A 24,805-nucleotide genomic window follows, 5' to 3' on the forward strand; every position below is an offset into this window, starting at 1 on the left:
CTGTAGAGGTGGCTGTAGCTCTGGTGGAGTGTGGTCTGACATTGGCTGGTACACTCTTTCCATGGAAGGAATAACAGAATCTGATGCAATGCCCAATCCATTTTGAAATAGTCCGTTTGGAAATCGCTTTTCCTTGTACTGCAGGGGCGTAAGCTACAAAAAGCTGATCAGACTTCCTACTGGTCTTGGTTCTGTCCAGGTAGTAGCGAAGTTGTCTGTGAATGTCCAAGGTATGCAACAGTCTTTCCCCTTTGTTCTCAGGATTGGGAAAGAAAGTAGGCAGGTGAATTGCTTGATTTAAAGAAACCCTAGATACCACTTTTGGCAGAAAGGTAGGGCTGGTTCGTAAGGAGACCCTGTCTCTGTGAAAGGTTATGAACAGTGGTATTGCCATTAGGGCCTGTAATTCCGAAACCCTTCTTGCTGAGGTAAGTGCCAACAGGAAAGCTGTCTTCCATGAGAGAAATTGTAAGTCCACAGAAGCTGCTGGCTCAAAGGGGGGTAGAGTCAGTTTCTCTAGGACAAAGTTGAGGTCCCAAGCTGGTACTGGAGCCTTTCTTGCTGGCTTTATATTCTCGATTCCCCTAAGGAATTGCCTTAACAAAGGATGTGAAAACACAGGTGGATCAGTGTTGTATCTAGCTGAAATAGCTGAAGCATGTATTTTTATGGAAGAATATGAGAGTCCATTCTGTAGCATATCTGCCAAATATTCCAGAATGAGTGGGATGTTCAATAATGATGCATCATGACCCTTGCTGGTATTCCAAATGCTGAATCTCTTCCATTTTGCTGAGTAAACCTTTCTGGTGGATGGTCTTCGGGCTTCTGTTAGTATCTGCTGAACTTCCTTAGAGAGAGATAGATTGAGGTTATTCATGGGATCTCCCAAGCTGTTAGCTGCAACGTCTGAATGTTGGGATGTACTGTCTTGAAGTTGTTTTGAGTCAAAAGTTGGGGCCATTGGGGAAGGGCCCACTTTTTGTTGTGACATATGCTCCGTAGTAGTGGGTACCAGTGTTGTCTTGGCCAGTCTGGAGCTATTAGGATCCCCTTGGGCTTCTCTGCTTTGATCTTTAGTAATACTGTGGTCATCAGTGGCAGAGGTGGGAATGCATAGATTTTTAGGAAGTTCCAGTTGAATGAGAGAGCATCTATTTTCCATGCTTGTGGATGATATGTCCTTGAACAGAACTTTTGCAGATGATGATTGAGGTGGGAGGCAAATAGGTCTACTTCTGGCCTGCCCCATGTCGAGGTGAGTCGTATGAAGATTTCTGGATGTAACCTCCACTTGTGGGGGTCCAGGAAATTCCTGCTTAGGTTGTCCGCCAGCACATTGTCTTTGCCTGGAACAAACTGGGATTGCAACTGTATGTTTAGGCTCAGTGATTTTTCCCAAAGATTCATTGTCAGTCTGCAAAGGGGGTAAGAATGGGTGCCCCCCTGCTTGTTTATGTACCACATGACAGTGGTGTTGTCTGTCCGTATTAGCAGGTGGCCTTGCTGAAGTTGTTGTCGAAAGGCCTCGATGGCATGCATTACTGCCAGCATTTCTTTTTGGTTGATATAAAGGATGTGTTTCCTTTGGAGACCATTGTCCTTGAATACATCTGCCCTCCATGTGCGCCCCCATCCTAGGTCTGAGGCATCTGTGGTCATGGTCTGTGTTATCTGAGGTTTTTTGAACGACATACCTGTGTTTGCCTGGCTTACCGAGGCCCACCATAGAAATTCCTTTTGTAGGCATGGAATGAGCGGTATGGTTGTCTCTAGGTTGTTGCTGTGTTGAGACCATAAGCTTTTTAGGTACCATTGAAGCTTTCTCATGTGTAGTCTTGCTAATGGAACCAGTACAATGCAGGAGGCCATGTAACCCAGGGCCTGTAGGAATCTCCTTGCAGTCATCTGGGTGAGCTTTGCCAAACCTTTGAAATAATGAGTTAACTTCTTTTGCTTGTCTTCTGTCAGGTAAGCCATTTGAGAGGCTGTGTCTAGTTTGACTCCTAAGAAGGTTATTTGCTGGGATGGCTGAAGTCTTGCCTTTTGGAAGTTGACTGTGTATCCCAGAGCCTGTAGCAATTGTATGACATAATTCAAGTTTTTTGTCAAAATCAGTTTGTCGTCCGCTTGTGTGAGGCAGTCGTCCAGGTACGGGTAGATTTGGATCCCCTGGAGCCTGCAATGAGCAATTACTGAAGCCAGGCATTTTGTGAATACTCTGGGCGCAGTAGATAAGCCAAATGGCAATGCTGAGAATTGATAATGCTCTGGCCCTGCAAGAAATCGGAGGTATCTTCTGCAGCTGTGTCTGATAGGGACATGCAGGTATGCCTCCTTGAGGTCCAGAGTAATCAGCCAAGACCCCTTGCCCAGCATGGGAAGGAGTTGCTGCAGAGTCAGCATTTTGAACTTTGGTACTATGAGAAAAGAGTTTAATGCGGACAAATCCAGTATTGGTCTCCATTGAGTTTCTTTTCTTGGAAAAAGGAACAGTCTTGAATAAAACCCCTGGCCTTGTTCTTGTTGTGGAACTTTTTCTATTGCTCTGATCTGAGCAAGCAGAGAAATTTGCTTGATAGCCTCTGCCCTCTGGTTTTGTGGTAGGTTTGGCATGCCTTGTTTTCTTGGCAAGGTATGAAAGTGGAACCTGTATCCTTGGTCTACAATGTCCAAAATCCATTTGTCCTTTGTCAATCTGTGCCAATTGTCTGAAAACAGAGATAATTTTCCGCCCAAAGGAGCTTCTGTTTGCTCCTTGGTCAGCGGAAGTAGAGGAAAGTCATTGGGATTGTCCCTGTGGGGCAGGAGAAACCCCTGTGTCGCTTCTTTGGTTTGCTGGTTGCCATTGTCGTCCCCTGTAGGAACCCCTGTATTGTCCTCTTCCCTCGGCCACGCCTGTTTTTGCCCCTTTGAAATCTTTCAGGATTAGGAAAGGACCAGTTTTTAGAAGGCCAATTCCTGCTGAATCTGGGTGGCTGAACCTGGAGGAAATCTTTGCCTGTCTGAACTGACTTGGCTTTTTCCTCAATGGACTTTAACACATCTTTAGCATTAGCACCAAAAAGCTTGTTCTTTTCCAAGGGTGCATCAAGAAGTTTTGCCTTAACATGATCTGGTAGAGGTTGTTCTTTTAACCATGCATGTCTACGAATGACCGCCCCTGTCATAGCTGCCCTACATGAAGCTTCCAATGCATCATATCCACACTGAGGAAAGTGATTGCTAACTTGCTGAGAATTATGTACAGCCTCCTGTAAAGACTTCCTATCTAAAGGTTCAGGAGAGGCCAAAGTTTTCTGTAAATCATCTAACAGGTAATCCTGATATTGAAACATATGAAAGAGACAACTGAGAGCTCTCATAGATAAGGTAGTGGAAGTGTAAACCTTCTTCCCCCATCTCTCTAATGACCTAGCTTCCCTGTTGGAAGGCAAAGGATTTTTGGAGGTGGTAGCTGAAACCCCTTTCGGTCCCTGTGAAATTGTTTCTAAATCAACAGCATGGGCCCTAAAGAAATGAGAATGTGTTTCTGGGACCCTATAGTATCTGTCAGGCTTGGCAGGAGGGAGAGTATCAGGGGTAACACTGGAGTCAGAGTATAGATCATCCAAAACATCAAGCACAGGAGGTATAGCTAAGGGCCTGTGTTGGGGCTTTTTAAGGAAGGTTCGAAGGCGCTTTCTGGAATCAGAATATTCCTGGCCTTGCCACTTAAAATGTTCCCTCATGGAATGCAGAACTTCCCCAAAAGAAATATCCTCAGGAGGAGAGGCCGAGGGGATGGAGTCCTCTGCATCTGAGTCCTCATAGGTCTGGAAGGGCTCTTCCTGGCTATCGGAGTGAACAGAGTCCTCAGAATCTTCATCTGAAGGGAGAGGGTCAGAGGGTTCAACCCTGGGCCTCTTATCAGGAGGAGGCTGGGATCCTCTCTCAGGATGGGCCTGGGAACCTCTGATCATGGAAATTAAGTCTGCGGCCATAGTCATGATTTGTGCTTCAGGAGTAGGCTGAGGTAAGGCTTTAGCAGTAAGGTGCTTGGTCTTGCTGGCTGCCTTAGCACGTGTGTAGGCCTTGATAGACACGGACATGGGAGGCCTAGCAGCTCCACGTGCAGGAGTGACCTTATCCACAGCAATGGTCTCGGGCATTTCCTCGGTTTCAGTATCCGGAGGAAAATCAATAACTGGCGTCAGTGTGGTCTCCGGTATCGGAGGTATCGGTAACGCAGTGTCTTCGGTTCGGAGCGGTGAAATAACCGCCTCAGAGGGGACCGGGGCACTCGCGGTAGGTTTTGGCGTGGTGTCGGAGGAAGACGCGGGTCGAGGATGTCGGTCCCGGTCTCTTCGTTTCTTAGGAGTCTGCGATGTCGGTAGTTCCGACGGCATCGTATAATCGTATTTTTCGCCGAAAAAGTCTTCAGTGAACTCCGCCCGGCGCCTGAGAGTGCGCTTATTGAAGCGAGCACAGGCGGCACAGGCCGAGACGTCGTGGTCTGGGCCAAGGCAAGGAAGGCAGTAAGAGTGGAAATCCTTATGAGGTATTTGTTTACCACAAGACAAACAATTATTTACTTTTTCAGTAATTTCTGACATCGGCTGAGGCAAGAAAATGTCCCCAACGGGGTACTTAGCTTTTTTGATGACTTCGGATTCGAAGAATACAGGAGCTGACCGACCGGCACTTGCGAACTGCTTCTGCTTCGGGCACCGCGCGGCAAGAAAGACTGAAGAAGATGGTGTCGGCTGATGCTTATATACTCCAGCCGCTCTGACATCGGAGAGAAATGCGTCATCAGCCGACGTCGGACCCAGACTTTGGAATCCGGCCGACCGAGGGCTGCCTGAGGAAGGACAACCCATATGTTATGACTGCAGTTGCATTCTTGAAGGACATCTCCAACCTCATCTAATTTGACTCAGAATTCTCCCAGCCAAATTGCAGATTCTTTTAATAATTTTTTTTTTAAACAGTCCAATCGTTAGCAAATACCTTATCACCTGCCAGCATATCTAAGACTCTCTTCTCTAACCAATTTACCTCCTGCCCTACAACTTCAGTCTGTACCAACATCTCTCATCCATACCCTACTTCATAAAATAAAACCATGTACTCCTTCAGCTGACCTTCTTCCAGCTGAATTTCTGCAAATTGCAGCTGGAGTACTTGCATACCCTATCTCCATCTTAATAAACAGAACCATTACAGAAGGTTCTATACCATCTCTTTGGAAAGTCTCACATATTATCCCACTAAATAAGGGAGGTAACTCAACTGAACACTCTTAACTTCCGTCCCATAGCTCTACTTTCTCCTTCAGCAAAAAACATGGAGAGATGCATTCATCGGCAACTACTTGATCATCTCCTCCAAAATTATCTATTAGCTGACTGCCAGCATGGCTTTAGGCCATTTCAGAGTACTACAACTGCGCTATTATCCTTTTCTGACTGTATTAATAAAAATCTTAACAACTTGCTCTCCTCCGCTCTCTTTATGGACATCTCCAAAGCCTTTGACATGGTGAATCACTGCATGTTAGATATACTTACCTCAGTCAAATGGTTTAAATCCTATCTAAGAAATAGACAACAAGTAGTCCTCTGGGACAACAACCTATCAATTCTGCTCTCTATCTCCCAGAGAGTCCCACAAGACTCTATTTTGGGACGCCTCCTCTTTTCTATTTTCATTAATGATCTGAAAACCTCCCTACCTCAAACCACCTGCATACAATATGCCGATGACTCTACATTAATCTGTGCAGCAGCATTATCTGCTGAAATGCAGTCTAGCACCCACAAAGTGTTTACCTTAGTTGAAAACTGGTTCTATAAACGCCGTCTCCTCATTAACCCTAAAAAAACTAAACCTCTACTGTTCACCCCTACCCAGAAGTCTCCCCCTATCAATTTCACAGTTGTATCAAATAATGGCACTATAATAGTATCTGACACAACAACTAAACGTTTAGGCATAACAATTGATCATAATCTTAATTTTGACTCGCACATAAACTTAACCATCAAATCAGTTAATAGAAAACTTGGTTTCCTTTACAGACTAAAACCCTTCCTTACACCTACAGCCAGGACTACTATCTCCCAAACAAACCTATTCTCCACCCTTCTCCACTTCTTCTTTCGGCTTTTTTCCCGGTTAGGGGTCACCACAGCGGATCACCTGTCCACTCATGATTGGCAGTGGAGTTTTACAGTGTCGCGTTGCCAGCCCGGCGCGCGCACACACCGACACACACACACACACACTCACCTAGGGCCAATTTAGAGTGTCCAATCCACCTAGAGCATGTGTTTGGGATGTGGGAGGAAACCCACGTGACTACAGGGAGGACATGCAGACTCCACACAGAAGGCACCCCAGCCGAGAATCGAACTGGAGAACCTCTTGCTGTGAGGCAGCAACACTAACCGCTGCACCACCGTGGCTGCCCTCAACCATCTCATCCCACTAACATCTAAATATTCACTTCACTCTACTAACTCAGGCCATACTCATCCTTTTCTTCTCCACATCCCTTCACTGTGCCTCTATCAGTTTACCTCCTTTCACCCTCATATACTTCATTCTGCTAACCCAGGCCATCCTGATCCATTTCTTCTCTGTAACCCTTCTATGTCTCCAACCTTCAACCTCCTTCACATACTGTATATACTGTAGATTAGCAAACTCTGTTTGTTACTCCATTTTGTTTTCATTTTCATGTAATATCTATTCACTGTTTTCCTCTTTTGTACTTAATTCAGTTGTGTATACTCCAGAATGCCTGTTTATTGTTGTACTTTTTCGAACCTTGCTTGGTTCTGCTTAAAATGTGTTAAATCTTGTTTTTCTATGCCTCCCCAATTTACACTAATCTAACCAAAAACAATCTCAATAAGCTGGCCACCTCTTACAATAACATTGCCAGATTTGCCACTGGTTCCCCATTCCGAACTCACCATTGCCAAAAATCTGAAAAAGCTAGGATGGTTGGAACTGCAAAACCAGCTTCTTCTTCAGCAACTAATTATCACCCACAAGATCTTGTATCATCCCACAAATACTCCCATACTCTCTAACCTTATCAACCCGTATAAAAATCTGAGAACCCTATGCTCAGCTAATAAGTTACTAGTAGCAACCCTTAAATCCAACAATAAATCTGGTGATTGTCTATTTACTAACACCATTAGAAACTCTTGGAACAAGCTTCCTAATAAACTAACATCCCTGACATCCACTCCACTTTTCAAGAAGCAACTAAGAATCTTCCTAATTTCACAACGGCTATGCCCATGTATTAAACCTGACTGAAACACTTAACATGACCAACCTTTTCTAATTTATAAGTTTTGTTTTTATCTATTGGGTTCCAACTGCTCTAATCTATTTACACATCACTCCTTGTATATATTAAGCTATACTATCTTGCTTACTCATTTCATTTTGCTATTTTAGGTTATATAAACCTAATTAAAAGGTGTTTTTTTTTTTTATGTTTAATCAGTTTTGGAAATTATCCCCTTATGTCTTTTCTTACTCATGTATGACAATTTGTATACTAAAAATGGACATATATCCAGTTAGACTAGCCCAGTCAACAAATGTAAAATAAAAATAAAATAAATGAAGCAGACAGATGTTTAGACTGCTGTTTCTCTTTCAGAGAAGGAACCTTGGGTCCAGGGTGAGTAGGCAAAGGCCTAGTATCAGAGGTCAGCATAGGACTAGTAGTACATTCCCTCAAGGATGGAAGGTAAACTAGCCATTCAGATGAAACTGGCTCCCCCCATCAGAAGCCAATGTTGCTGGTACCTCTGTGGACATGCAGGCTGGAGAAACTAGGGCAGCGTTCAAAGCAGTACCCGCTGAAGTCGCCAAAACCAAACGTACCTCAGCCCCTAAACTAGCAGCTGGCGGGATGTCTGTACCCAGAGCCATAATTGCTTTTTCTGGCCCAGCTACTTTGGCCCTCTTTCTCAGCAGTATGATTGAGACTGTGGCATTGCTTCCATACCCAAGGCAAGACGTTTAAGCCGTTGGTTTTCCATGAAGAGATTTAGGGCTGAGAGATGGCTGGGCAGTGTTTTAGGAACAAACGACTGGCAAATAGAGCACGCTTTATAATAGTGAGAAGGCCCCAAGCAAAATAAGTACAGGTTGTGGCTCTATGTGCGGGATTTGGCATCCACACTTTACTTTTCCGTAGCTGATTCTCAGTGTCATCTTTTAAGGGAAAATTTAACAGCAACCTAGATAGAATTGAAAAGAAAAATTCCCCAACAGGGTACATATCTTTGAGAAGTCACTTGCAGCAGAGCAGAACAAGCAAGCTGATGTTCAACTGGCGGCAGAGAAGTTTTGAGGTCTATGTGTGCAGACGTCACATTTATGGTCCATGGTTTATGGTTCCTACATGCGACATCCAACAAACCATAAAGCAGCTAAGCTAAGCTTTTGTATATGGGCCGGACCATTCAGGACGCCTCGGGCAGAGGATCCTCATGTTAGAATACTGCAACATGAGAACAGAGGGATATCCAGTGTTGCCTACACCAGAAGGGGGTCACTACAATGATCTTAGAATCTTCAGAACTACCCTGGATATCAGTGGAAAAACATACAAGAACATCAGTGTTCAGGGAAATGGAGAAGCATCCGTCTCCCAGCCTTCTTTCATAAAGTCATGGAACACAATTTTGCCAGCTGATTGAGGAGGTACACAGGTTAACTTGGGGAACTCCCTACAGATGGATCCAATCTTGGAAGATCCCCTAATCTAGTTTCCATTCCTGAGGGTCTGCCTTTGTCTGGCGCAGCTTGTCTGCCACACAGTTTTGCTTTGATGGAACGTAGGATGCCTGTAGAGAGACTGTGCTGTAAACGTACATACCAAGCTAACAAGGCTGGTCTACAAAGGGTTGCAGACCTGACTTCCCTCATGTCTGTTGATGTACTAACATGACTGTGGTATTGTCTGGAACAACTTGGAGATAAATGGAACCAAAGACGATTCAGTGCATTGCATGCCTTGATCAGATCAAACATCTCTCTTATATTTCCATGTTTGTGCCAGTCTTTGCTGTCCCACACAACCTGCAGTTTTATCCCTCCTGGAACTGCTCTCCAAAGTCTTAGGAATCTTTGGTGAATGACCACTTTGGAGCTGGGGCACCTGGATTTGGGGTATTTCTTGTCTCTACCAAGTGAATTCTCTTCTGACAAATCCCAGGACTGGGATTTGAAAAATAGGTCTTTGTGCTGGAAGCAAACAGCCTTCACATACCATTTATCATTCTCAAGTGGGAGTCTTGCCAAGGGTATCATTAAGAATCACAGATGACCTGAGACCCAAATTCCTCATATATTCCCTTGCAGTGACAGAAGTCCAAGTGAAAAATCCAAGAAATAGCTCCAGATATACATCTATTTTTTTCTTGTGGAAGAAAAATTCTTTGAAATGAACTGTCTAGCAGACATTCCAGGTACACAATACTGCATGATGGACTCAAGACATTTGAAAGTTCTCCTGGAAACCCTTCTTGGTTAAGAAATTTCTCACCCAACTGGGAGATTACAGACACTTAGAAAAAGACTGCAAAGGTAAAAAAGTTGTCTAAATATGTAAACGTGGATGCTCCTGTAGCCTGCAATGAGCTATAATTGGAGCTACACACTTTGTGAACACACTTAGTGGAGTAGACAGTCCAAGGGGTAAGGCAGACAACTGATGTGATCCAGACATACAAAACCTTAAGAAATGCCTGAAATCTGGCTAACTAGGGATGCGATGATAACCATCTAATGATCTCCAAGCAACTTTTTGAAGCTGGTTAGCTGCTGTTTCCTAGATAAGAAACAACCCATACAGCCTAAAGATTACTGTAGCAGAGAGAATAATGAGCATTTGCCACAGTAATATTTTAAGATTCTAGCATACAGTTTTTCAGTAATCAGGAACTAATCATCAACACTTCACTGAGAGCTACATGATCCTTACTCTCTCTCTTCCTCCAAGGTACAACTCAAGTTTACACATAATCTCATATATTACTCTGTCATGCTCTCAACAATAAAACAAGCAAGTACATCCCACTAAGACAAGCCAATGTGAGCTTGCTACAAGTTACTGCCTGTACCTGGAAGAAACTACTGAACTTTGGTGTAAGCCTAATACTAGATCACGTTCTAAAAGTTCATCTAAAATCCTGATTATTGTCGGTCTCTCTCTACACTGGATCTGCTGCTCTGGTATCAGAATCTTTCTTGTAGTCTCTCCTCTTGCCGTCTTCCACACCCCCCCACACACACTTCGCAGGAACACGCACAAGGGCATGCATACACAGAAGCAAACGCACACGTGCACACACATTCACACTTTCTACCTTCTTTCTGGGTCTCTTGCTTCTATTTCCCCAGAACCATTCTGCCCTTTCTGCTCCCTGCTTAACCTTCCCTACTACCAATACTACTTTTTTCTTCATTTCCCCCACAAGTTACCTTGTTCCTCCATCTTCATGGCTTTTGAGCCCCCTTGCCTCCTCTTCCTTCCCTCAACCTCTAAGCTGTTAAAATATCTTAAAATGCAAGTATTTTGAAAACATTTCCACTTCCGTGATTTTTCAGTTAATATGCTAGAACTCGAAATAATTTTAACATGCTTTAACTGTAAGAACTTACTCCATATCATATTCTCACTATTGGGAAAATTTCCTGCATACTTAACTGTGCAAGTCTTCCTGTCTGCTTATATGAATCTGTGTACTTTGCATATACTCTTCCCCTTTTTATGCTGTACTAGCAGTTTAAGATGACATGTATGGTGGTGCAGCCTTTCTTCAGGATCACCACTGAAAATGGGCTCTGCCCACTGTAATTCCTAGTTACACTGAGTGATACAACTGCAGCAAAAAAGATGGTGTAGGCTTCTCCTAACCACATTCATGGGAAGCGGGTGGGGCACTCAGGCTCAAATTCCAAACACATTTCCATGAAAGCCAAATATAATGAATTCCAAAAGAGCATTAACCTGGTTTAGAAACTTCACTTTCTAGCGACCTTTTTTATTAAACCAAACTCAAAGAATTTTACAAAATATACAAGATGATAAACTTAAGAGAAAAAAAGTTAAGAGGAAGCAGACAAGGCTTTGTAGGAATTCTGCTGCCATTTCCACAATAACGTGAAATACAGTAGTTTTGCCTGAAAATTACTATACTGTTATACAACTTTAAAAAAGGCAAACTAAACTGATCCTATCCAAAAATGATTTCTGTGCTCTGAAAAGCTGCAGTGAGACTTGGCAAGCAGATAAGCCAGTTCAAAGGGGATGAAGAACAGGCATGCCATAAAGCTTAGTAGCAGCTTTTGAGTTTACAAAGCACATTTGGTAGGCAATCCTAAACCAGCAGTCTTCTATTGTGTAAGCAGACCCAAAGCATACAAAGAACATAACTGGGCAACAGCAAATCTTTCCACCCACATTTTAAGTGATCGGTATTTGAACTGAACTCCAATATCATAGGTCCACCAATCATCCACTGAGCTTATGTTAACTCCAAGGGTGGCAGAACCTCCAATCTTGACTATACTGCAGCCCACAAATCTCATCAATTCCTCTTCCCAGTGCCGTGCACTGTGTACAGTCATTATCAAATGGGTGCATCTGCACACACTTGGATAGAAAAATCAGGATTGTCAGTGCAGAAGATTCCAGGAGTTTTACAGGCTGCAGTATGATCTAGGCCCCTACCAGGTTCAGCAATACTGACTAAACCCACCCCACTGTTCCCCAAGAGGGAAAAAAAAAAAACAGCAAACCCATGGACTCTTCAAAATTGTCCAGTCCCAGTCTGACCAGCAAAAATCATACAGTCGGTACGTGTCATCAAGTGTGAAGCATAAACCTACTTTAAGAACTTGTGATCAAAAGGTGGAATATTACAGACTGCATGCATGCAGAATTCTTACCCTTTTTGTCACTGATATCCTGCTCACTTTCTGGATTGTACAACTCATCATCTTGATCAGGAGCTTCTGTCAGAATGTCATCTAAAACATTAACTTCTCCATCTGAAATAGAGAGAGAGAAATACCAAGCTTCCAATTATTTAAGCTCACAATAACCAATAAGTAATGTGACCCATGCCACAGAGATAGAGGGAGGGAGAAACTGTGATCATTATCCCAATATGAACAACATGACTCAGTGCTGGGCAATCTAAGATAACATTCCTTTAAATATGTAATTCTATGTAACTAAAACAGCAAGGGACAAAACTTTTCAAAAAATAAACTTTTATTGAAAAAAATCAAAATATGAACATGCTGTGATGCAACGCCACTGGCCCAGTAATCAAGGAGACTCAATCCTCACCACTGGTAACATTGGTGGACGACTCAGTATTCCAGATGCAGCTCTGCATAAAGTGCAATTTTCCATAAGAGCACTACAGAGACGACAGTTAGTCCGGGGCTGGTTTCTCCCTTTCTCCAGATCCCCAATAAGAAACACAGCTTAGAGTTGAGATCTCAGCTGCGTGGCCAGGCCAAGGTCTCCAGCAGCCTCTTTGTCCAACCAGTGCTTCGTGTGTCCCTGCCCAAGCAGCTGACACACACACACACACACACACACACACACACACACACACACACCTGGGAAAGGCTGGCACAGGTTTACTAACTATGCCCCCTTTTGCCCAGACTATAAGGTCTGGTATCACTGCCACCAGCCAACTCCTTGTCAGCTACTTTAAGGCCTGTAACAAGGGTGTCCAATCTTACCGTGTAATGCTACTGTTAATGCAAATAGTAGTTTGACCAAGAGCAAGGCTATTAGGAGTGGCCTACACTGTGTCAAAGAAATATGCAAGTACTCTCAGAAAGTACAGTTTTGTACCTACCATAAATGTAGATGTCCGATAGGAATGCATCTGCAGTCCTTACAAATGGGTTGTCCTGTCGTCAGGCAGCCCTTCGGTCGGCCAGATTCCAAAGTCTGGGTCTGGCCTCGGCTGGTGTCGCACTTCACCCGACGTCATAGCTGCAGTTATTCGGGTATAAAGGCATCAGCCGACGCCATTTTCCTCAGTGTTTCTTGCCCCAGATGCCAGGTGCCCTCTTTGAAGGCTAAATTTGGATAAATGCCAATGATTCCAAATAGCAGAGAGCAAACACAAAAAATAAGCATGTATGTACATATATACAAACAAATACACCATAATAGATCCCCCCCAAGCTAGCTGAAGGCTGGCAAATACCCTAGGAGTACCTCACAGGGGAAGGTGGGTGGGTAATCCTGACTGCAGATGCATTCCTATCGGACATCTACATTTATGGTAGGTACAAAACTGTACTATGTCCTTCAAGGATGCATCTGCAGTCCTTACAAATGGGTAGAATACCATAGCTAAACAAGGGGAGGAGGAAAGAGTAGAGATTATGGTGTAGCTAGGATCCCTTGCAAAACAGCAGTGGCAAAACCTGCTCGGGATCTAGAGTATAAAGGTAAATTGTAATGCTTGGCAAATGTATGCACGGAGGTCCAAGTAGCAGCCTCTATAATGTCCTTGGTAGCCACTCCTCGTAAGAAAGCTGTGGTAGTGGCTGTAGCCCTTGTGGAGTGAGGCCTGATGTTCTCTGGAGTTTTCTTTCCATGGTAGGAGTAACAAAATCTAATGCAATTTCCTATCCATTTGGAGATTGTCTGTTTTGAAATTGGTTTTCCTTCCTTTCCTGTGGCATATGCTACCAGAAGCTGGTCAGTTTTTCTATTGGACTTAGTCCTGTCCAGGTAGTAGCGTAACTGTCTGTGTACATCCAAGGTATGCAAAAGTCTTTCTCCCCTGTTCTGTGGGTTTGGGAAGAATGTAGGTAGGTGGATAGCCTGATTTAATGACACACTGGATACCACCTTAGGCATAAATGTAGGATTTGTTCTCATGGACACACTATCTTGATGGAAGATCAGGAAGGGTTGCACTGCCATCAATGCCTGTAGTTCAGAGACCCTTCTTGCTGAAGTTATTGCCAGCAGGAAAGCAGTCTTCCAGGATAAGTATTGTAATTCTGCTGTTGCTGCTGGTTCGAAAGGAGGAAGTGTCAATTTTTCTAGCACAAAGTTCAAGTCCCATGCTGGCAATGGTGGTTTCCTGGGAGGTTTTACATTTTTAATTCCTCTCAGAAACTGTCTGAGCAGGGGATGAGAGAAGACAGGAGGATCCAAGCTGTATTGTGCTGAAATAGCTGATGCATGTATCTTGATGGAAGAATAGGACAGGCCTATGTGGAAGAGCTCTGCCAAGTACTCCAGGATGTTGGCCATGTTTACCAGAGTCACATCTTCTCCCTTTGCAGTACTCCAAATGAGATATCTTTTCCATTTTGCTGCATAATTCTTTCTTGTTGAAGGTCTGCGAGCCTCCAGGATTATGTCTTTAACCCTTTGGGATAAATTTGGGTTAATTGCTGTTATGTAATGTTCCAGGCAGTTAGCTGCAGAGTTTTCAGGTTTGGATGCAGGATGTTGTAGTTGTTCTGTGTTAACAGTAATGGGATCAGGGTTAGTGTCCATATTTGTTCCCGAGACATGCTCCTCAGCAATGGGTACCAATGTTGTCTTGGCCAGTCTGGAGCTATCACAATGATCCTTGGACGGTCCTCTTTGATCTTCAGAAGCACCTTGTGCATCAAAGGAAGTGGTGGAAATGCGTATGCTGTCAGGTTTTTCCAACTGAAAGATAGGGAGTCCACCTTCCAAGCAAGTGGGTGGTATGTCCTTGTGCAGAATTTCTTTAGCTGGTGATTGAATGGGGATGCAAACAAGTCTATTTGTGGTAATCCCCATTCCCTTGTAATGGCTTTGAAGATGTCCGGATGAAGCATCCATTCGTGGGCATCTGTGGTTGTTCTGCTAGAATGTTTTCTTTTCCCGGTACAAAAATTGCTTGTAACTGAATGTTGTAGCTCAGGGCCACATCCCATAGGTCCAGTGCCAGCCGGCATAGAGGATATGAATGGGTGCCTCCCTGTTTGTTGATGTACCACATAACTGTGGTGTTGTCTGTCCTTATCATCAACTGACCTTCTTGGAGAAATGGTCTGAATGACTGGATTGCCAATTCTACTGCCAGCATTTCCTTTAGATTTATGTGTAGGCGCAGCTGGTCTTGAGTCCATAAGCCTTGTATGCACTTGCCCTGCATGTGTGCCCCCCAACCGAGGTCTGAGGCATCTGTCGTGATGGTTTGGCTTGGTTGGCTGTTGCAGAAGGGCAATCCTGTGTTTGATTGACAGGCCTGAGCCCACCATAGGAACTCTTGTTTCAGGCATGGGATTATTGGGATTTTGGTTTCTAGGCTGTGCTTGTGTTGGGACCACAAATTCCTTAGGTACCACTGTAGCTTTCTCATATGCAGTCTGGCATGAGGGACCAGAATTATGCAGGATGCCATGAAGCCTAGAGCTTGCAGTACTTTTCTTGCAGTTAGGTGGTTCTGCTTTGTTAATGCCAAGAAGTAGAGAGGTAGTTGCTCTTTCTTTTCTGCAGTTAGGAATGCCATTTGTTTTGATGTGTCCAGCTCTGCACCCAGAAAGGTTATTCTTTGGGATGGAATCAGCCTTGACTTTTTTATATTGACTGTATATCCCAAGGCTTGCAGCAGGTAAATGACTCTTTGTAAGTCTTCTGCTAGCTTGCTTTTGTTGTCCGCTTGTATCAGGCAGTCGTCCAGATAGGGATAAATTTGGATTCCCTGAAGTCTGCAATGAGCAATTACTGATGCCAGGCATTTCGTGAACACACTGGGCGCAGTACATAAGCCAAAGGGCAATGCTGAAAATTGATAATGCTCTGATCCTGCAAGAAATCTGAGGTATCTTCTGCAAATTGGTCTTATGGGGACGTGCAGGTATGCCTCCTTGAGATCTAGAGTTACCAGCCAAGACTCCTTACCCAGCATGGGAAGAAGCTGCTGTAGGGTCAGCATTTTGAATTTTGGAACAATAAGGAATGTGTTTAAAGCGGACAGGTCTAGAATGGGTCTCCATTTGTTTTCTTTTCTTGGTACCAGGAAGAGTCTGGAGTAAAATCCCTTTCCTTGCTCCACAGATGGTACCTTTTCCACAGCTCTCATTCTTAATAGCTGAGATATTTGTTTTAGAGCTTCTATCCTTTGAGTAGGTGGTAGGTTTGGCATTCCTCTCTTCCCTGGTAGAGTATGGAAATGGAACCTGTAACCTTGGTCTATAGTTTGCAAAATCCATTTTTCCCTTGTGATGCAATGCCAGTTTTTTGAGAATAAGGTTAGTTTTCCGCCTAAGGGTGCTTCTAGTTGTTCCCTGGTAGGCGGTGCCACTGTCAAGTCACTGTGATTGAGTTGTTGTAGTGGTGGTGGCTGTGTCCGTGCCTCGCTGGTTGTTACCTTGCCATTGGCGTCCCCTGTAGGCACCCCTGGATTGGTTTCTGCCTCTTGAACGCCTATTTCTGCCTCTCTGAGCCTTAGAGGAGTCCGGAAAGGACCAATTCTTGGAGGGCCAGTTCCTGCTAAACCTTGGAGGTTGAACCTGTAAGAAATCTTTCACCGTTTGTACAGATTTCGCCTTCTCTTCCATCGTTTTTAGCACCTGCTGAGCAGGGGAACCAAACAAATTGACCTTGTCCATGGGTGCATCCAAAAGCTTTGATTTGACATGGTCTGGTAATGCCTGTTCTTTCAACCATGCATGTCTCCTGATAACTGTGCCAGTCATGGCTGATCTAAAGGAAGCCTCCAGTGCATCATAGCCACATTTTAAAGAATGGTTACTAACCTGCTGTATATTATGTACCATTTCCTGAACATATTTTTTATCTAAAGATTCTTCAGAGGAAAGCTTTTTAGTTAACTGGTCAAGCATAAACTCTTGATATTGAATCATATGAAATTGGCAGTTCAAAGCCCTAGCTGACAAGGTAGCAGAAGTGTAAACTTTTTTACCCCATCTCTCTAAGGACCTGGATTCCCTTTCAGAGGGGAGGGGGTTTTCAGTAGAAGTAGCAGCTACAGCTTTAGGGCCCTGGGCAATGGTCTCTGGATCTGCAAAAGGAGCCTTGTATAAATGGTGATGAGTGTCCGGGACCCTGTAGAACCTATCGGGCTTAGCAGGAGGTAATGAATCAGGAGCAGTGCAAGCATCATTAAATGCATCATCTACAACAGAAAGAACTGGAGGTATAGCTAAAGGCCTATGTTGTGGCAAATGTAGAAAGGTTCTAAGCCTTTTTCTGGAGTCTGAGAAATCTTGGCCCTGCCACTGAAATTGTTCCCTCATAGCATGCAAGGTTTCCCCAAAGGAAAATTCCTCAGGTGGAGAGGCTGAAGGAATGGACTCTTCAGCATCAGAGTCTTCGTAAGGAGAATAAGAAGCCTCAGGAAGGTTTGTTTGTTCTGATTCATCAGAGGAACCATCAGTGGATACTGGTTCAGGGGGCTCTGCTCTAGGTCTCTTTTCTGGAGGTGGGAGAGAGGACCTGTCTGGATGAGGCTGGGATCCACGAATTAAAGAAATTAAATCCTCAGCCAAAGATAGCATATGAGAGCTAGTGCTGGGCCTGTGTGAGGGGGGTTTGGCAGGCACAGATTTTGAAGCTTTGGCTGCTTTAGCCCTGGCAAAGGCCTTAATAGACATGGCTGCAGGAGGCCTAGCAGCTCCAGGTGCAGGGGTTGAAATATCCAGGGGAATTGTGTCTGATAATTCCTGAGAAACCGCAACAGAAGGCTGGATTTCAGAAGCAGATTCTACCAGGTTAGAGGAGGCCTCGGTAGAAGGCATGGTTTCGGTTGGAGAAAGAACCGCTTGCTCGGTTTCGGCCGAAACCGAGACACTCGCAGTTTGCTTAATTGCGGTTTCGGCGGAGACCGCGGACCGCGAGTGTCGGTCCTTTTCTTTTCGTTTTTTGGAAATTTGCGTTGTCGGAGGATCCGACAGCATAATGTAGGCAAAATCAGAGCCGAAAATTTGTTCAGCAAACTCCGACCGACGTCTAAGCGTCCGTCGGTTAAAAGAAGCGCAGGCTAGACAAGCTGCTACGTCGTGGTCTGGGCCTAAGCAATGTATACAGTAGGAGTGGAAATCTTTATGAGGTATTTGTTTCCCACAAGATAAACAAACAGTTATTCACTTTCTCTGACATCGGCTGAGGCAAGAAAGAGTCCCCAACGGGGTACTTAGCTTTTTAGAAGTCTTCGAAGTAGTATTCGGTAGTAGTAATCTCTGGATCTGACCGACCGGCACTTGCGAACAGCTTCTGCTTCGGGCGCCACGCGGCAAGAAAGACTGAGGAAAATGGCGTCGGCTGATGCCTTTATACCCGAATAACTGCAGCTATGACGTCGAGTGAAGTGCGACACCAGCCGAGGCCAGACCCAGACTTTGGAATCCGGCCGACCGAAGGGCTGCCTGACGACAGGACAACCCATTTGTAAGGACTGCAGATGCATCCTTGAAGGACATCTTAATATCTCTAGACAGATTATCCACCATAGAAGCTTTAAATAGATTTAGTAATAAATAATAAAAAAACAAGATAATACTACATATATATTTAAAGTAACGTCAGAGTTTAAGAATCAGAGGAAATATTTTCGACGCTGCAGGACAGTCTCAAAAAAAGAAAAACTAAGCTAAGCTTTGCTATATTCCTGACTATAAGCATTTCTATACCCTAGTGCATTTGATTAGAGCAGCAAGGCAGATGTGGTGAATGGGTCTTTGTTGTTGCCAGGTCCAAGACAGAAAATAGAATGCTCTCGCTCTCACTCTCGAAGAGTTCTTAAAGGACCACTACGGCAAACGATGAAGAAAACATACATTTATCTTGCCATGATTTACTACACCTCCCAAAGCTGCCTGCAGCAAAATAAGTACTCATTCCTAATTTTATTTTGTTTTTACTCTTGTCTGCCCTCATGGGGGCAGACATCGCAATTCCTTTGGAAAGCTAAATCTGTCCCATAATGCACAGACTGTGAGAACAAATAGCCCTACCATTTGCTGTCAGATTAGACTTCCATTCGCTTAGAATGGAACACCTGAAAAAAAAAAAAAACTGCCAAGTCAGAGTCTGCAGCTCATGTGTCATTGACTGGTATGTGCGGAGTTTTAAAAATGTTCCTACTGATGTACTACACATTCTCTGAAAGAAACTTGCAAAAGTGTTAACAAATTACTGAGATAAAAAAGACTTCTCACAAGGAACAGTTTTGCAAGTTTCAGTTCCTGGCCAGGTTACTCTTCCTATCTCCCCTCCTTCAGTGGGCTACAGTCTCACATTTCCAGCTTTGCTAGATTAAACTATTTAGTCAGCTTTGCATGACAATAGACATCAAAAAATCACAGCCTGGTGTACCACTAAATCTGCTCCCTTGCATGTCTCTTCACTTCTGAATAGCATTTCCAGGAATAAAAAAAAAAAAAAAAAAAAAAAAAAAAAGACAAACGCATCAGTCCAGAGTTTAGGACAGTCTATCCATTTTTTTAAAATGTGCACAGTAAAATATTCAACTTGTAATGCATTTTGGCTGCTGACATGGTTATCTTTACATAGTTATTCTCTTATAGTATAACCTGAACTTAAGATATTTAATGATAAATTTTACAACAGTTCTCAGTTTCTTAACAATGACCTCCTAAGCCTCTGATGTGACCTAGTACTTTTTCTTACTATTGCTTTATGTAGTTTGCCTTAGTTGTATACTTGTAGCATGCATCTCATCCTCTCAGCAACAGACTCCTGGAGAAAACTTCTAAAGCAGATACCTGTATTGAAAGAGTACCAGCAGCTGTAGCAGTGATACCACACTCCAAAACAATACACTCAAACACAGTACTGACAAACACAGGGGAATGTATACATGTCTGAATCAAGCAGAGATTAAATTGCTAGGGACTTCACTGAGCAGAATTTTACTCAATCTCTCCATTTCATAATGCATAACATTCGCACCACACTTAAAAGGGACACCTCCACCTTCCACAAACACAGCTACCCACACCCACACAACATACCAGTCAAATTTAAGGCTTTTCCCACCTCTCTGCAAAAAGTACAGTTGTGTACACGTACAATAAATGTAAATGTTCGAGTGTATTCACTGTTGCAGTCATTACATTTGGTTAATCCTGCTGGCAGGTTCATAGGTTCATACTAGGCTATCTGCCCTAGGGCATTTATAAGCCTAGCCAGAATGTGTTTGGCTTTCGCCACCCATTTTAAATTTATTTTGTTATGCCCTTTTTTGAGGTTAGTACACTGTGCCTCTGTCTAACAGTGACACAGAAGTGATACCCGGGGTAAACCTACGATCTCCCATCCACTCATCAAGATTCCTCTTGAAGAGAGTCAATGAGGGACTCTGCCTAACCTGGACTGGGATTTTATTCCAGAGTGAAGGGAGCCTCTGGGTTATGAATCTGTCCCTCCAGCATGTCCTATTTATTTCAGTGCTGAGGTTCAAGTCTCGAGCGTAGCTCGATGGGATTTGGATTTTCCGAGGTGCAGCATGTCCATTAATTCCAGGTTGGACATGGCTTTATACGTCAGGCACGGATCGCCTCTGAACAGGCGGTATGCCACTGAGTAGAGCTGGAGTTTCTTTAACCGGGCAGCATATGGCATCTGTTTGAGCCCTTTGATCCTCTTGGTGAGGTACATTTGGGGTCTTTCCAGTTGCTGCAGGTGTCTGGTAAGGTACATCCCAAAAGGGGCATTGTACTCAATTATGGGCCTGATTAGGGATGAGTAAAGAGGCACGATGACCTCCCCTGATCTAGATGTGAATCCCTTCATGATTAGGTGGGCTATATAAAATGTTTTTCTAACCACTTTGGCCACGTGGTTGTCAAATGAGAGATTGCTATCAACTTGGGTCCCCAGGTCCCTAATTACTTCTTCTGTACTTAATGGATTACCACCTATGTGGTAATTTATGGCACTTTGTTTTGCCAAAGGGGATGACTATACACTTTTTGGCATTTAGCTTGAGGCCATAGCTCTGGCACCAGTTGTCTGTTTCTATGAGGCCCTTTTGGAGGATGCTTGTGTCGGCTGGAGAGTCGATTATGGCGGCCAGTTTGCAGTCATCTGCGAACTTGGTCAGCCACAGTCCTTCCGTGTTGGCCTGTACCTCCAAGAAATATATACCGAACAAGAGAGGTCCCAGGACTGAGCCTTGTGGGACACAACTTGTAACTGGTTTGGAGTCTGACATAGAAGGTAAATGAAGGTAAAGTTTATATTGGTGCATGTATTTATATGTATATAAATTTTGGCTACCCTTTTAGGGGGCGCCTGACATCTGGGGGCAAGAAAAACTAAAGAAAAGGTTGCCCTCAGTCGGCCTGAATTCCAAAGTCCTGGGTCCTGCGTCGGCCACTGTCATCCCTTCCCTGACGTCAGGTCGTCAGGGGTATAAAAGATGCGGCAGACACAATTTTCTTTAGTTTTTCTTGCCCCAGATGTCAGGCGCCCCCTAAAAGGGTAGCCAAAATTTATATACATATAAATACATGCACCAATATAAACTTTACCTTCATCTACAAATACTCCACATAGGTTGTATAAATCAGAGAAGGAAAGATAGGTTCCATCAGAAGAAAGTGGGATGGCGGGTGGGTAACCTGGACTACAACAGTGAATACACTCGAACATCTACATTTATGGTAAGTATACACAACTGTACTATGTTCTTCGTGTTTCAGTGTTGCAGTCATTACATTTGGGTAGAGTCCCAAAGCTATGGATGGGAGGCTGGAGCTAAACAGCATTAGGAGCGGCTATGACGCCCTGCAGAACTGCAGTGGCAAAGCCTGCCCTGTATTTAGAGTAGAGAGGCAGAGGACAGTGCTTGGTAAAGGAGTGCACTGAACTCCAAGTAGCAGCCTCTAAAATGTCCTTGGTTGGTACTCCCCTGATAAAGGCTGATGAAGTGGCTGCAGCTCTGGTTGAATGTGGTCTAATGCCCTTAGGCACTGGCTTGCCATAGTGTAAGTAGCAGAAACGAATGCAGTGGCCTATCCACTTTGAAATAGTCTGCTTTGAGATAGACTTTCCTTGTGATCCTGCAGCATAAGTCACTAGTAATTGTTCTGTCTTTCAGAAAACTTTGGTTCTGTCCAAGTAGAATCTAAGCTGTCTGTGTACGTCCAAAGAATGCAGAATTCTCTCCCCCTTGTTCTGTGGATTTGGATAAAAAGTTGGCTGATAAATAGTTGAGCAACACTGGACACCACCTTAAGCATAAATGTTGGGTTTGTCCTTAGAGAGACCCTGTCTGGATAAAAAATGATAAAAGGTTCCACAGCCATGAGTGTCTGAAGCTCTGAAACTCGTCTTGCAGAAGTTATTGCTAGGAGCAGAGCTGTTTTCCAAGATAAAAAACTTTATATCAGCCGTAGCAGCTAGCTCAAAAGGTGGCAGGGCGAGTTTTTCCAAGACATAGTTGAGGTCCCATGCAGGCATTGGTGAGGATCTTGGAGGCCTTAAGTTTTTGGCTCCTCTGAGGTACTGTTTTAGTAAGGGATGAGAAAAGATTGGTGGCTCTGTATTCTAATGAGCTGAAATGGCAGAGGCATGAATTTTAATAGATGAAAACGATAGACCTTTGTCCAGCATCTCAGTTAAGTATTGCAAAATCTGAGGAATATTTGGCACAGCTGTATCAGTTTCTTGTGCCTGGTTCCAAGCACAAAATCTCTTCCATTTTCCATGATAAGATTTTCTAGTACTAGGCCTTCTGGCCTCCAAAATGACATCCATCACAGCTTTACTGAGAGGTGTGTTTTGTATAACTACATTATCCGCCATGCTGCCAGGTTTTAAAGTCCTGAGTTGGCTGTGCAGGATCCGACTGCTTTGTTGGGACAGTAGATGAGGTTTTTCCAGCTGAAAGATAGGGTCTCCACTTTCCATGCTTGTCTGTGATAAATCCTTGTGCAGAATCTTTTTAGTTGGTAGTTCTGAGGGGAGACAAATAGATCTATGTCCGGGCATCCCCATTTCCTTGTTATGCTGAAGACTTGTGGATCCAGGTGCCACTCGCGGGGATCCATGAGGTTTCTGCTTAGGTCGTCTGCCAGAGTATTTTTCCTTCCTGGCAGGAATTGTGCCTGCAGGTGTACTTGTTAAGTCAATGCTGTGTCCCACAAAGTCATGGCTAGTCTGCAAAGAGGGTAAGAATGAGTGCCCCCCTGCTTGTTTATATACCACATGACCATGGTGTTGTCTGTCTTTATCAGTAGTTGTCCTGGATGAAGTAGGTCCTTGAAGGCTGTCAGGGCATTTTGAACTGCTAGCATCTCTTTTTGATCGATATGTAGATGCATTTGGTTTGAGGTCCATGTGCCCTGAATGCATCTTCCTGCCATGTGGCCCTCCCCAAGCATAATCTTAGGCATCCATTGTTAGTGTTTGCCAGGCTGGGGGTAATGTGAATGGCTGTCCCTTGTTTTGGTGACAAGCCTTTGCCCACCACTGAAACTCCTGTTGCAGGCAGGGAATGAGAGTAATCATAGTTTCCAGGCTGTGGCAATGTTGAGTCCAAACACTTTTTAGGTACCACTGAAGTTTCCTCATATGCAATCTTGCATATGGAATTAGTAGGATGCAGGATGCCTTGAAGCCCAAAGCCTGCAGAATTTTTCTTGCAGATAACTGGGCCTTTGTTGCCAGCATTTTGAAATAGGTAGTCAGTTACCTTTGTTTGTCTGGCGTGAGATAAGCCATTTGGGCAGTTGTATTTAAGCTTGCACCCAGGAATATTATCACTTGAGATGGTACTAGTTTTGATTTCTTTTCATTGACTGTGTACCCTAGGCATGTTAGAAGTCTTTTCACAAACGCCAGATGCTGTAGAAGAATGTCCCTGTTCTCTGCTTGAATTAGACAGTCGTCCAAGAAAGGATATAGTTGTATTCCTCTTTGTCTGCAGAATGCAATTACTGGTGCCAGGCACTTTATAAAGACCCTGGGCGCAGTAGATAAGCCAAAGGGCAGTGCAGAGAATTGGTAATGCATTGAGCCAGCCTTGAATCGGAGGTATCTTCTGCATATTTATCTGATTAGGACATGCAGGTATGCCTCTTTTAGGTCTAAAGTCACAAGCCAAGCGTTCTTGTCCAGCATGGGCAGAAGCTGCTGCAAAGTCAACATCTTGAATTTTGGTATATCCAGGAATGTGCTCAAAATACATAGGTCCAGTATTGGCCTCCAGGCCTTGTCCTTTCTGGGTACCAAGAACAGTCTTGAGTAAAATCCTTGTCCCTGCTCTTGCTCTGGTACTAGATGAATGGCCCTCATGTCCATGAGGGATGAGACTTGTTTTTGTGCCTCTGCCCATTGATTTTTTGGCAGATCTGGCCAGCCGTTTGTCTTTGGCAGGGTATGGAAATGGAACTTGTAGCCTTGTGACACGATATTTAAGACCCACTTGTCTTGGGTTATAATCTGCCAATTTTGAGAAAAAAGTGCTAATTTTCCCCCTAAGGGGGCTGCCAGGAGATAAGTGCTTGGTGCAGGCAGGAGGAAGTCATTGGGACTGTTTCCTGAATGGTTGTGATTTGTCTTCTCCAACTTTGGAGGTAGAAGCCCCCAATTGTTTTGAGCAGAATAAACCTTGCACCTGGGATATGCCTCTAGGTCGTCTGGGTCTGCCCCTTTGAGGTCTGTCTGACACAGGAATGGAGCAATTCTTTGTTGGCCAGTGTCTACTAAACCTAGGTGGCTGTACTTGTAAAAAATCTTTGACCGTTTGCATAGATTTAGCTT

General features: G+C 44.0%; 1 protein-coding gene across 4 annotated transcripts in view; it reads right to left on the reverse strand.

Moving 5' to 3' along the window:
• The window catches only part of YTHDC1 (YTH domain containing 1), a 1,387,762-nt gene that overhangs the window by 1,301,036 nt on the left and 61,921 nt on the right, over positions 1–24,805 (reverse strand). For all 4 annotated transcript variants that reach the window (XM_044064303.1, XM_044064301.1, XM_044064302.1 and 1 more), the window contains exon 2: positions 11,974–12,075. In XM_044064303.1, the coding sequence (XP_043920238.1) occupies positions 11,974–12,075 (102 nt within the window). The remainder of the gene's footprint in view (positions 1–11,973; positions 12,076–24,805) is intronic.

Source organism: Protopterus annectens, chromosome 2.part2 (assembly GCF_019279795.1).
Source record: "Protopterus annectens isolate FY-2018-M chromosome 2.part2, PAN1.0, whole genome shotgun sequence".
NCBI lineage: Eukaryota > Metazoa > Chordata > Ceratodontiformes > Protopteridae > Protopterus > Protopterus annectens.